General features: G+C 42.1%; 1 protein-coding gene across 2 annotated transcripts in view; it reads left to right on the plus strand.

Moving 5' to 3' along the window:
• Positions 1-13991, plus strand: part of DOCK1 (dedicator of cytokinesis 1) — a 493779-nt gene that overhangs the window by 114616 nt on the left and 365172 nt on the right. For both annotated transcript variants that reach the window (XM_038579104.1, XM_038579105.1), the window contains exons 22-23: positions 3145-3279; positions 12850-12958. In XM_038579104.1, the coding sequence (XP_038435032.1) occupies positions 3145-3279; positions 12850-12958 (244 nt within the window). The remainder of the gene's footprint in view (positions 1-3144; positions 3280-12849; positions 12959-13991) is intronic.

A 13991-nucleotide genomic window follows, 5' to 3' on the forward strand; every position in this document is an offset into this window, starting at 1 on the left:
TGACTGAGCCAGCCAAGCCTCCCCTTTCTTGAGAATTTTAATGAGTTATTACATGTTAAGTGTTTGGAGTAAATCTTGGCACTTAGAAAGCACGAAGCAATTGTTAGGTTTCATTATTATTAGAACGATTAGGATGAGTTCCCTTGTGCCTCTCTCACAGTGGGATTTATTGGCGTTTATTCCAACTTTGAGATGTGAGAGTTGCAATGAAAAAAGATTTATTTATTTATTTTTTATTTTTATTTTTTGAAAAAAGATTTAAATAATTTCCTTAAGAACATCCTCCCTTAGAATCACTGGAAATGGTGTGTCTTGACCATATTCAAGTCAGAATCTGTTTCCTTGCCTGTATCCAGCCACGAGGCTCAGGGTCAGAGGTCTGATGATGCCTGCTATGTGTGTGATGTCTGTCATCCTGTCCTGGGGCTCTTTCCATGCCTGCCTCTGGTGCACATCTATGCAAGTCGGTGGGTAGAGCCCCAAGTGGGCAGAGAGCTTTGTGCTTGCTAATAAATGTTTGTTTAAAAAGATTTGTTCTTTTAGTGGAGACGTCCAGTTTGCACTTGGGACAGGTCCTTTGAGACCCCAGGGAGGGCGGACCACATGGCGTCCTCTTGCTTTGGCAACCAAGCGGGGTTTCCTGGAGTGGCCTGTGAGCTGCTCCTAATGAGGCGCAATCGCCAGCCGAGTCATGTTCACATTTCTGCGTCTTTGTTGAAATGTGGCCAAACAGCTCTTCTCAGATTATCTCTTGTATTTGAAATTCAGAAAATAAGCACAGTAAGTAAGCTTGCCCTGCTGTTTTCCAGACCTTCGGTTGGCACTGCTCTTTCTGTGCCTTTGTCACATGGGGCGAAGGGAAGGTTGGGGACTCTTTGGCAAGTTCCTGAACGGAAGAAACAAAAAAGTGCTGTGTATCTTTCAGATAGGATGAGACTGGGTTGAGAATCCGTATCCTCCCATCCGGCCACTGTAATCTGCAGAAAAGGAGATTCGTTTTGGAAAATAACTGTTTTTACCATGTTTTGATAAAGTCGCCAGCCCCAAGCGGTTCCTGGGCATGTGAGTCTGATAGTTAAGCCATGGCATGCCAAAGGAGGTAACTGTGATTCATGCAGCACTAGCCTAATTGTGGAAGATCCTCTGCGCTGATGGAGTGCTCACGGTGGTCTCTGGGCCGGGGACTCTCCTCATGGAGGGCCTCCCAGCCACTGCCCCGTAGAAGCCTCGGCAGGCATGGACCTAGGCTTGACTCTCTCCCACATAGTTTATCTCTTTCCTCTGATGCTGTTGAGATCATCAGCCTTTCTTCACAGAGGACTCTAGGAGAAGAACTAAAAGATGCCTGGGCCGCAGCCGCGACCTCCCGGTTCTGTTCTCTGGCTCCCTGCATGGGTGGCCCAGGTGCTGGAGCCCCAGCGGAGGGACCAGCGCCCAGCCAGGCGAGAAGGGAGGGAGGCATTAGCTTTGGGGACCCTTCTTTCAAAAGACCAGCCGGAACGGGCTCCTTTCTGTCCACAGAGCTTGTTTTCCTAGAGCTGGTTTAGGGCTTGCCTCCACTTAAGTGATGCTCCATTCTGTCTGTTCCTCTCAGTTAGTGCCAGGGGGAGGCTCGATCTTTCTGCCATTACAGATGGCCTGGCTCATGCGGATCTGGGTCTTTGGACTTCCTCATTAATTTCCTGGGCCTGGGTCATTGTCTTTGCAGATCATTCCTTCTGAATTCTATTATCTGTCTCTCTCTCTATCATCTATTTATGTATTTTTGATTAATCTGTTGGGAAAATACCTAAGACGTGTTCTATGGAGTATATATTTATTGGGATATCCATGGGTTTAATAAGAAATTGTGTCTGCTCAGTAAGTATGAGAAAATAAGTTAAATCAGGTGAAACAGCTTTTATGGGAGGGCTTCGGATGCTCTACTGTGCCTTGAGAACCACCAGAAGACCTGTGTGGTGAGCTGCCCTTCCCAACAGGGGAGCCAGGGGAGCCTCAGGGGAGAGTGCCCTTCTGGCCGGGCTTCTTCCCAACCACCTTGCAGGGTGGCTCTTCTGGAAGTGTCAGATTTCTTTGCTAGGGTTCTGCAATGTGATGAGTCTTAGAAATGACTTCATGTCCCCTTGGTCACCCAGAAAGCTTATTGTTGTGATTTATCAGGACAGTGGTCATGCTCAGGACTGTTGTGGGGTCATCCCTAATGCCAGTTACAGTAGCTCTTAACAGGTATCTTAACAGTAGTTTCAACTAACAGTCTGGTATATACGGGCTCACGACTTAGCTGGAAATGCTGGCATTGCCCTACCACGTTATTTTTATGAGCATAATGAATATTTAAAAAGCCACAGTGAGTTCTTGTTGATGCCTTGAAAAGTTGGGGATCAGAGAAGTTTGCTTAAAGGGGTAATCTTGTTGGTTGTTGTCATATAGACTGCACATAGGGGGCTAGTTTTTGGAGAATAATAGTGCAGCCCAGTACCCTAAAACCAGAAACTGTATTATAGTTCATTTAGCTGTTATTATATGATTTAGAAGCATTGCTTGAGGGTCAGCCTTATAAATAATAGACAACGATTATTAGTTTATGGGCCAGTAATAGTAGAAAATGTAGAAGTTTCTGCAGAATTAAAAGTCATTTATTGTCATCACTGCCTCTGTCATTGGAAAATAATACATGCTTGATGTCAAAAAAAAAAAAAAAAACATCACAAAACGGGTATGGCTATGAAGAGAACCTCTTCAATTTTATGTAGCTGTTTATCTGTCTAAGCCTGGGCTTCATCACTTGTAAATTAGGGATAATATACCTGCTCTTATACCCAATTATTATTGTTATATTCTAAAGTAAAATTGTTGTGTTGTTGTGAAGGTTAGATTTAAATGTAACTTAAATTACATTTAAATGCTTAGAACAGCAACTAAAACTTAGAAAAACACTTTTTCTCTGTTCAGATCTCGCTCCTCTGAGTGTTACCTCATGGCTCCCTTTTAATCCGTTTCCAATATGTTTTATAAATATTCATCTACTGACAAGTGTGAAGCAAAATAACAATAATCCACTTGTGTATTTCTGCCCCAGTGAAGAACTTGAGATACCGTAATCTTCTGAACATATTAATTAATTTGTGATCCCATTGTGAATAGGAAGCTGACCAAAGTTTTAAGGAACTATGTGGACAATGCCGAGAAGCCGGGAATAAACGAGCAGCTGTACAAAGCTATGAAGGCTTTGGAGTATATCTTCAAATTCATCGTGCGCTCCAGGATCCTGTTCAACCAGTAAGTGTTGCCCATGCCGGGCCTCTGAGAGGATCTTAGGACATCTTTTCCTTCCTTCCTTTTCGTTCTCTCTTCCCCTCCCTCCTTCCCTTCCTCTCTTCTTTTTCCTCCCTTGCCTTGCTTTCCAGAGTGGCAGAACAATAATAGATAGCTGTTCCATGTTGGGGTTGCCCACTTGTAGTGTCACTACTCCCCGTGCCGTGAAACGTAAGCACAGGTTTGAGTAGCAAGCCCTGTTCCTGAGCCTGAAATGTGTGCATGTGAGTAAATCACTGACCACTGGGAGGTATTCCATATTCACCAGAGGTAGTGCAGGGTGTATACCGAGGGCTCTGAAGTTCGTTTCAGTATATCTTCCTCCAGAGAAAAGCCTTGAAAATGCAAACAATTAAAATAAGCATCAACAAGAGGCCAGGGATCCCTGGGTGGCGCAGCGGTTTAGCGCCTGCCTTTGGCCCAGGGCGCGATCCTGGAGACCCGGGATCGAATCCCACGTCGGGCTCCCGGTGCATGGAGCCTGCTTCTCCCTCTGCCTGTGTCTCTGCCTCTCTCTCTCTCTCTCTCTGTGTGACTATCATAAATTAAAAAAAAAAAAAAAGTTCAACAAGAGGCCAAAACCAAGTTAAATTGCCTCACTCGGGAAGACTGGGGGGCTTCCTCTCTTTCCTTCCTTCAACCAGAATAATATTTTGTTTCTAGAGAGACGGTCTCATGTGTGGAATTGCCAGGTGAATGGACACTTAGTTGATTAGCTCAGTGACTTCTTTTTCATCCTATCTGGATGAATTTAGGAATTGTTTTTGAACCTGAAAGTGGCTTGGGGTGTTGATAACTTTGTTATTTTATAGAGAACATTAATATGTTTCCAGGTATCTGTGATTAAGAGCTGTGCTAAAACCAGAGCTTCCTGGTGGCCCACAATATGTAATTGTATGAATGAAGAGATGTGGAAACGGGAGAGATTGAGTGTTGAGTGTTGAAGTGGACTCTGCTTTTTTTCTGTGGGAGGACAGCTAGCTGCATTGGGTGACCTACTGTGAGTGATGCTGGTGCACGTTGATTATTCAAGGTTGATGTTCTTGTCGTGAGGTCTACACACAGAGATGGAGTTATACAAACCGACGTCCCTTTCATTTAGACAGCACACATCATCTTTTTAAAAGCACGATGCTCTTGAAATGTCTGAGTGAGAACTGGTCATTGAACCAGTGTCTAGACCCAAATTAGCCCCTCATTATTCCTCTTTATCATTGTTGCCCTGAGCTTGCCTTTTCCAGAAGCTCTCAGAAGGAAGGGAGGGTATTCAGAATCCAATCTTGTGTACACCGTGGTGCAAATAAAGCCAGAGGAGCAAGTTATTGACTATGTGTAGATCTGGAAAAGTCATACACAGGGTAGGACCCATGTTGATTACAGTGGTGATCAGTGGTTACAGCCTCTATGTTATTGGTTAAGGCTTATTGTCCTTGTGTTCTCTCTGAAGTTGACATGATGTAGACAACAATCTCTACACTGCCATTGTGTGAAGACACAATGGTTTGAGGTCACATGCTGTCATCCTTGACTCAGGCATCCAAGGCATGCTCTTCTATTTTGCTAATTCTGGGTAGGCATGAATCTGGCTGTAGACCGAGCTTTCTCTTTGCTTTCTTTTTTTAAAGATTTTGTTTATTTCACAAAGAGAGAGAGCATAAGCAGTTGGGGGGAAGCAGTGGGAGAGGGAGAAGCCGACTCCCCGCTGAGCTGGGAGCCTGACGTGCACAGGGCTCAATCCCAACCTCAAGACCATGACCTGAGTTGAAGCCGCTTAACTGACTGAGCCACCCAGGTGCTTCTGAGCTTTCTCTTTTCTTAAGGTCAAAGCCATTAATGATTTTTCCACTGTCAGTTGTGAAAGCTGACCAAGTAAAGTAGGTTTGTTTTCCTGGATTTAATTTTTCTTCCAATAAAATTAATTCTATGAAAATGCACTTCTTGACACCCTCTTTTTTTTTTTTTTAAAGATTTTATTTATTTATTCATGAGAGACAGAGAGAGAGAGGCAGAGACACAAGCAGAGGGAGAAGCAGGCTCCCTGCAGGGAGCCCATTGCAGGACTCGATCCCAGGACCCCAGGATCATGCCCTGAGCCAAAGGTGGACGCTCAGCCACTGAGCCACCCAGGCACCCCAACACCCTCTATCTTGCTTTTGTGTATTTCCCCACTAACTTTAAATCATTAATTACTCTAAACCAAAACCTACAGTGAGGTGAGAGCATGAACTTGAAAGAACAGAATAGTTAGGGGATATGGATAGATTTTTCATGTTTTGTTGGAAGAATCTTAATCTTGTACAATTTATAATCAGTGTGACATTGAGTCTGGGGTTTGATGATGGTCATTTCCGTCTTGAGCACACTGGCTGACTTTCCTTCTCATTCGGAGACTAGGAATCAAAAGAAATCAAAAGAAATTTCAAAAGAAATTATGCATTGATAATCTGTGTTCTTATTATTGTAGTAAACGCTGTAATCTTGTACAAAATCATGCAGCTAGAGAAGACTGGTGTCACCCAAATGGACCAGTGGCAACGTTATATCTTATTCTTGATCTCTTTCAGTCTCCAGCTACAAATGACATACCTTAGACCCATGGTCCATAAATGTTGTTGAATTTGATCACTCTTAGAGAGGTTAGGACTAGGATTGCCTGCTGTTACAGAAAAACCTAGCTTAACATGGCTTAACCAGATGAGCTTCACTTCTCCCCACCAGCATACATAACATGGGGTCCAGAGGAAGATCCTGGAGTTCATGCACTTGATCCCTGGTTTCCCCATGTCCTTGGTTCCTTTTTCCCTTCTGTTCCACCACCCTTAGGGTCTGTGTCTGTGTCTTATGGTTTCAAGGACCGCATTCCAAGCAGCATAGAGGGGAATGTCTGGTGGAAACAGCCTTCCAGTTACTCCCCTCTTAAAGAACTTTCTCAGTCCCTATGAAGTGTCATATGCTCTCATCTCAGAACTATGTCATATGACCACTCTAGATGCAAGGAGGTTGGTAAGGAGTTTTAGATGGGCTTAGTGATGCTTTCAACAAAATCAAAGTTCTTTTAGTAAAGGAGTAAGGGAGAAATACCTATTGGATAGGTGATTAACATTCTCTTCTCATGCTTTTAGCCTGAGTTTCTGTTACCTGACAGCTCAGAACGCCCCTCGCTTACTCTGGGTTCCAAAGTCCTACTTAATTAGGCCACTGAGAGCTTCTCTCCCTGTTAGTTTGGGGGTCAATTTCTGAGACTCCTGTCACTAGAGTCTCTTTGGCTTTAAATCACTGGAGCCCTATGTGACCCAAAGATGTGGTTCGGTCTTACTGTGCTACGCAGAAGTGGAGTGAAATGCTCAATTGATCGTTGCCTGCGACCCAGGGAAGCGTTTATGTTTGATGTCCTTAGGAATGCCTTTGCTTTGGCACTTGGCAGCATGGTGTTGGCACAGACCGTGGTCCTGCTTGCCTGCCTTTGTTCTGGAGTGGCCCCTGCAGGAGCCATGGCCTGATGGCCAAAGGAGTCCTTTGCTGGGATAACTTATTTGTCAAGAGCTGACACTGTCCAGGACAAAAGTGCAAAGAGGTCATAAGGCAAGTAGCAGCAGTTGCCAAAGGGCAGTGAGGCTTCCTAAGGCTTCCAGGGCCCGTGTCTGGGCATTTCAGACCTCATCTGAATACTGTAGGGAACACAGAGATTTTGATGATGAGGTCCCCTCCCTCCCCCCTTCCTCCCTTGTCCCTTACTTCTCCTTTCCATAAGTACTTAATGAGCTTTGGAGTCCTGACTGTATCCCAGACTTTAATAGTTTATTGACCTTATTTTTTTCCTAATTGCTTCCTAAATGTGTATCTTGGCTGCCTTCTATGATTCCTGAGGGCAGAGAGGAACATATGTTTCCTTTAAAATTTAGAACACAGTTGCAGCCACATTATGTAGATAAGAGAATATTTCTTAAATTTAAATCCGTAGTCTAAAACTGCTGAGAACCCAGATTCTGAGGGGGGAAAAATCATAGCCTTCAACTCATGGACTACAGGACTAAAGACTTAAGAAGGGTTTTATTCTGCTCACCCCCACTCCCTGTTGTCCCACTGTATGTTTCAGTAGCTCTTCAGCTGTGATACCAGAGGGATGAATTTTAGATGAAATAATATTCCTGTTTCGTAGAGGCTGCTTAAAGAGAGAGCGGTCCTGTGTCCTACATGGGTGTCGGGAGTGTTTGCTCCTTAACAAGTTCTGAGCAGCTCTCCTGTGTGGTGTTTGCAGAGCTGGGGGAAAAAGCAAGCAAGGGCTCCCATATTCTTACCTGCACCACATTTATTAGCTTGGGAGAAAGACAATTGTGCTCACAGCTGGAGTTGACAAGAGTTGTTTTTCTCTTTGCAGTTGGAATAAACGTTAGAGTTCTTTATTTTCCTTCTCTTTTCAAAATGGTGTGCTGTGTTTTCAGGTGATGTAGTAGCTTTGTAAAATTCCCAGATAATTGACAGTCATTATTCTTCCAAAGAACAAAGAGGTGAAATGTTGGAGATGAAGATATGGAAGCTTATCCCACTATCTTTCTCACTATGCAAATCCATACTTTCTGTTTTGTTTAGAAGGCTCGTTTTGTTTTGAAGTGAGAACAGCAATTTTAAAACTCTGGCCCAAAGACATTGGTTCAGAACCCACAGAAAGATTCCTGACAGCCAGGGGCACTTCTCCGCTGGTTTTTGTTGTTTGTCTGTGTTTTCTGTGTGGGTGGATCACATTAACTGGAAAGCCAGAAAACAGACACATCCTGCATCAGAACTTCTGAAGTAAATTACTGAAGCTAGTTATTGCTGTGTTCTTCTTCTGTCTTCCGGTGCTTTCTGGAGGCTTTGCCTGTCATCTGGTGTTAGCTTTGTGCATAATTAGTTATTGATCATGAATAAGTTGTTGCAGATCTGTCATTCTGCCATCATTTCCTGGGTCACAAAAATAGAATGTAGTTAATAGACAACAATCTTGTCATTCCCTGATAATGAAAACTTACCATGTGTAAATAGAGCAAGGAATGATAACTAGGTCTTACTCATCTATCTATTTACTGATATCCCTCTGAGTTCTTTCCTCACCCCTTCCTTCACCTCAAGGTGGGTCAAACAAGTGACTGTTCTTGGTGTATGTGATAAAACCAAGAGGTGAGACTCTAGAGGCGTCCCTTTCATTACAGAAAGGTGCATCAGTGGGAGTGCTGTAAAATACCAACCATTTCTGTGTTTTAAGCATGTTGATTGGCAGCAGAGAAACTAATCATTAAATTTTCATCTTTGAGGGATTCTTGGTAGAAATTTCGATATAATGAAGACTCATGCCTCACACCTTACAGATTTTGAAACTGTGTTATTGGAGGCATATGGATTTAGGATTGTGATCTCTCTCTTGTGGATTTACAGGCACAGCTCACTTTATTGCTCTTTGCTTTATTGCACTTTGCAGATACTGTGGTTTTTATAAGTGGAAGGTTTGTGGCAATCCTGCATTATGCAAGTCTGTTGGCACCATTTTTCCAAAAGCATTTGGTCACTTCCTGTCTGTGTTGTGCTTTGGTAATTCTTGCAATATTTCAAACTTTGTTTATTATTGTATTTTTTATGATGCTCTGTGATTAGCAATTATCAGTGGCTGAAACCCCAGGTGATTTTTAACATTTTTTAGCAATAAAGCATTTTTGTAAATGAAGGGATGTACTCTTTTTTTTTTTTTTTTTAAGATTTTTATTTATTTATTTATGAGAGACACAGAGAGAATGAGAGAGAGAGAGAGAGAGAGAGAGAGGCAGAGACACAGGCAGAGGTAGAAGCAGGCTCCATGCAGGGAGCCCAACACGGGACTTGATCATGGGTACCCGGGATCACGCCCTGAGCCGAAGGTGGCACTAAACTGCCGAGCCACCTGGGCCGCCCCCCCCTTTTTAATATATATATATATATAAAATGCTGTCACACATTTAATAGACTGCACTACAGTGTAAATATATTTTTCATATGTACTGGGAAACCAGAAAATTAATTTGACTCTATTGCCACACTCATTTAATTGTGATGGTCTGGAGACCAAACCTGCAGTGTCTCCCAGGGATGCTTGTACCCCTTTATCTATATGAAAACTTTCCCTTTATCTTTTGGTTAATATTTGCATGGAATATCTCTTCTCTTTTCCTTTTAAGCTTTCTTTGTCCTTATATTTAAGGTCTGTCTCTTGCACACAAAAACATAGCTGTATCTTTTATTTTATCCGGTCTAAAACTCCTTTTAACTGAAGTTATAGTTTATTTGTATGTGATGGGTTTACACCTATTGTCCCTTCTGTTCATTTTCTCTTTTACCCATCTATATTACGCTGTCCTTCTTTGTGTTCTTTTGTACCAAGCACGATTTTCTTTTTATTGTCTCATTTTTCTCCTCTTTTAACATGTTAGTGACACATTCTTCTACTATTCTTTTAATGATTATCTTACACATGACAACACGTGTGTTTGAATTCTTTTTTTTTTTAAAGATTTTATTTATTTATTCATGAGTGTCATAGAGAGAGAATGAGGCAGAGACACAGGCAGGGGAGAAGCAGGCTCCGTGCAGGGAGCCTGACTTGGGATTTGATCCTGGGTCAAACGCGGGAATTGATCACGGGTCCCCAGGATCAGGATCTGGGCTGAAGGTGATGCTAAACTGCTGAGCCACCTGGGCTGCCCATGTGTTTGAATTCTTACAGAATAATTGAAATTATTACTTTTGCCACCCTTCACATAATACCAGATGTGACTAGAATAGAACACTCCATCTCCACATGAAATCTCTTTTTTTATTGTTATTGTTATACATTTCAATATACTTGTATTTTATGCCTTGTAAGACACAACTGTTGGTATCTTGTATAGTTAGTATTCATTCAATATGTTTTATATTTATTCTTGTTTTTTTTTCATTTTTCTTTCAATTCCTTGTTTCTTTATGGCTTAAGTTTCCTTCTGCCCCCCAAAAAACTCCTTGTATAATTTCTTTTAATAAAAGTCAGCTACAGGTTTTGTTTATATGAATATCCTTTATTTTCTCCTTGTTTTTAAAGGATATTTTTATTTAATAATAGAATTCTAGTTTGACAGTTCTTCTTCCAGATACTATTTTCTTCTCTTGTTTTCCCTCAATTTCTTGTGAGAAGTTGGCTTTCAGACTTCTTGTTACATCTTTGAAGGTGATAGTGTGTTTTTTTGCTTGTTTTTCCTCTAGGTGCTTTTACAATTTGCTGTTTCTTTGGTTAGGAGCGGTTTTACTATGGATTGTGTAGGAATGCTTTGGTTTCTACTTATCCTATATTGGATTTTCAGAGCTTCTTGGACTTTGGGTTGATTTCTCTATTCATTTTGACAAATTTATGGTCGTTAACTATTCTAGTGTTGTATTTGCCACATTGTGTCTCTCATTTTCTTCTGGAACTTCAATTACACGTGTATTTGACCTCTTTATTATACCTTATGTCTAACACATTTTTCTGTGTTCTGTCTCTGTGCTTATTTATTTTCCTGTTGATCATCTTCCACTTCACTAATTCTGCCTTTTACTTGGTCTAATTTTAGTTTACCCATGTAATGAATTCTAAATTTTATATATTATATTTTTTAGTTTTAAATTTTCATCTGATTATTTTCTGTAGATTTATTTCTCTACTAAACGTTCGCATTTTACCTTCTGTTTTCTTCATCTATTTCATATTTTCATCTTTTTTCTCTATTTTTCCCCTGTTTTAAAACATAATAATTGTATTTATGTTGACGTTCTTGCTAGCTAACTTCAATATCTTGACCACCTGTGGTTCTGTTTTTGTTGTCTTTTTTTTTTTTTAATTTTTTCACTTGGCCATGTGGTCTGTTCTTTTCTATGTTTAGTTAATTTTTATTTAAATGTAGCTTCAGATGATGTGTTCTTCTTTCAGAGATGATTCATCTTTTCCTCTTCTAGGCAGAGACAGTGGGGGTGACCTTTTACTCCACAGAAGCTGTGCTGAGTCAAGGCTGTATTTACTGAGCCTCCATCTATATCTGGTTTGCTCTTGCTTCTCCAGGGTTTTCAATTGCAAGTCTGCTGTGTCATTTGGGACCTGTCTCCCTGGCATTTTCTAATTCATTATCATTCATTATCTTTGGAGACTGATTAAAAACCCACTCTACCAACATTTTCAGCCTCCTACCCCACGTAGTTCTAGGAATTGGCATATGTCCTGAGGAGGAGACCAACTGCATGCTTGAAGCCTTCCCAAGTGTTTGGACCAGTCTGTAAAACATTGATCTGTTGCTTTGTGTTACCTGCAAGCAGAAGTTCATGACTCCATATTTTTGATTGTTTGCTATGCACCATTTAAACAAACTCCTATTGAATAAAATCCTTTATGAAACAGACACACTAGGTTGCAATCTCCCAATTTAGACAGAATTTGTTGGTTTACAATGGAACTCATTTAAATATAAGATTATCTCTAGGGTAATTAATTATCACTTAGTTTATAACATTTTCCATTGTACACAAGTTTTCAGGTATGGTATACTTTTAATTAGGCAGAAAACTAGTCTATATTAAGAAAACATCTGCGTTGCAACATTTTAAAATGCAAATGCATTGCTTTTTAGTAACACAGCAACTTGAAGTAACTGCTAATAAATAATTTATACTTGAAACTTATTTATAATTAGCAACATATATTTGTATACATGTAACCAATGTACAACTTCCTTATTACCCATTTATTGAACAAATGCTCCGCCTCTCGAAGATTTTCCCATTCCCATCAATTCTGTGATGAATACATTTATATAGTGTCATTATTCTGAAATAAAGTAATTTCGAATTTACTTTTTTTCTAAAGATTTTATTTATTTATTCATGAGACACACACACAGAGGCAGAGACAGAAGCAGGCTCCATGCAGGGAGCCCGATGTGGGACTTGATCCCGGGTCTCTAGGATCAGGCCCTGGGCTGAAGGCGGCGCTAAACCACTAAGCCACCCAGGCTGCCCGAATTTACTCTTCTTTCATTTTCAAATGGCTACAAGATCGTGTTAAATTCAGGAAATTAAATTTATCTTAATTATGTGACACCGTGGGTTTAAAAAAACACTGGCAAGAAATACACCAAAATACTAATGGTGTCATTTCCGTAGGTAGGATGAATTTCTCTGTTCCTCCTTCCTCTGTTCCTTTCTTCCTCTTTCTCTCCTTCTTTCCCTTTCTATACATTTCTGTGTTTTTCATTTATAAAATGTTATGTTATGTTACAATGAAAAAGGCAATAGATGGTGTGGTTAAAAACCAGCCTCTTGAGCGTGAGGACATCTCTCCCTAGCCCTGTGGTCCAGATGAACCCCATTTCTGAGCTGCCTCCTGTGTTCCATGGACGTGGAGGATCTTCCCCCACATTCTCACCTGCCACTCAGGCAACACCTCTCATGGCTGTTGATGTAGGAGCCAGGAGTGGTGAGGCCCTGTCTGGCAGGTGCCAGAGAGTCTTTTGTGCTCCTTTGCAGACTGTACGAAGACAAAGGAGAGGCGGACTTCATGGAGTCTCTGCTGCAGCTATTCCGATCCATCAGCGACATGATGAGCAGCGTGTCGGACCAGACTGTCAGGGTGAAGGTAGGCCCGCTGTGAGCTGCAGGGCTCCCTGGGAGGGATGAGAGTGGCAGAGGCTCTGCTTCCTCCAGGCGTGAGCTTGGGGGACAGCCCAGGGCTGGCCCTTGCGGTTGCTCCTTGGCCAGGAGACGTTCTGAATGGACTCTTCGTAAATGTGAGGATGCCAATGAGAATAATGTTTGCACGTCACTGTTCAGGGTGTCTCCGGGTCTGGACAGAGGGTAGGTGTCCAGGCATCAGTCGAGTTACCTTGTGGGAATGGTCATAATGTCTTCGTCCTGCTGCGAGGCTTTGGCTTGCACAGAAGAGCGAGGATCCAGCATTTCCCTGGTCCCACTGTTCTCACCACTGGGATCATTTGTTCTCACCCTTATTGCCCCGTGGAAGAAAGATGCCTTCATCTCCTGTGAGGTCTGCTGGTCCGTGGGTTTGGAGTGTGGAAATGCTGGGAGGCGGAGCATGGGGAGGGCCCCTGGAGCAGCCCCAGGGCCGTGTGTGCTCTTCGGCTTTAGCCCTTCTGGAAGTTTCCATGGGGCCAACCAACTGCAGTCAGGTATGGTGTGCAGTTGGCAGCCCAAGCTGATTCCCGCAGAGGACAAGAGTCTTCTGAGTGATTAACTCTCAGCTTTCACACAAGTGCTCGCCATAGCTGTCTTTGCTACTCTCTTTCCTTCATGCTCTCTTAATGCGTGATTTCAGAAAACATCTTTATGGCTTTTGTCTTGAAGATGTTTTGGGAGTGATTTCCGTTTCAAGCTTAACCATTCAGTCTGGAACGAAGACGTCCATGTGTCAGGTGTGTCTGATGGTTGCTGTGACCAGGGGAACCCACATAACTCAGCCTGGCGGAGCCCCACTGGCCCTTTGATCTCATTGCTGCTGGAGCCTTCAGTGGAATTGCTTGATCTTATGTGAATTTCTTGTAAAAAAAAAAAAAAAAACAAAACCCTGGTGATCTATACAGGAAGCGATGTGGTTCATATATTGAAGGTTTAGGTCGACTGTTTTGGCGCCTTGGTGCTGCCCCACGCTTCCG

Source organism: Canis lupus, chromosome 28 (assembly GCF_011100685.1).
Source record: "Canis lupus familiaris isolate Mischka breed German Shepherd chromosome 28, alternate assembly UU_Cfam_GSD_1.0, whole genome shotgun sequence".
Lineage (NCBI taxonomy): Eukaryota > Metazoa > Chordata > Mammalia > Carnivora > Canidae > Canis > Canis lupus.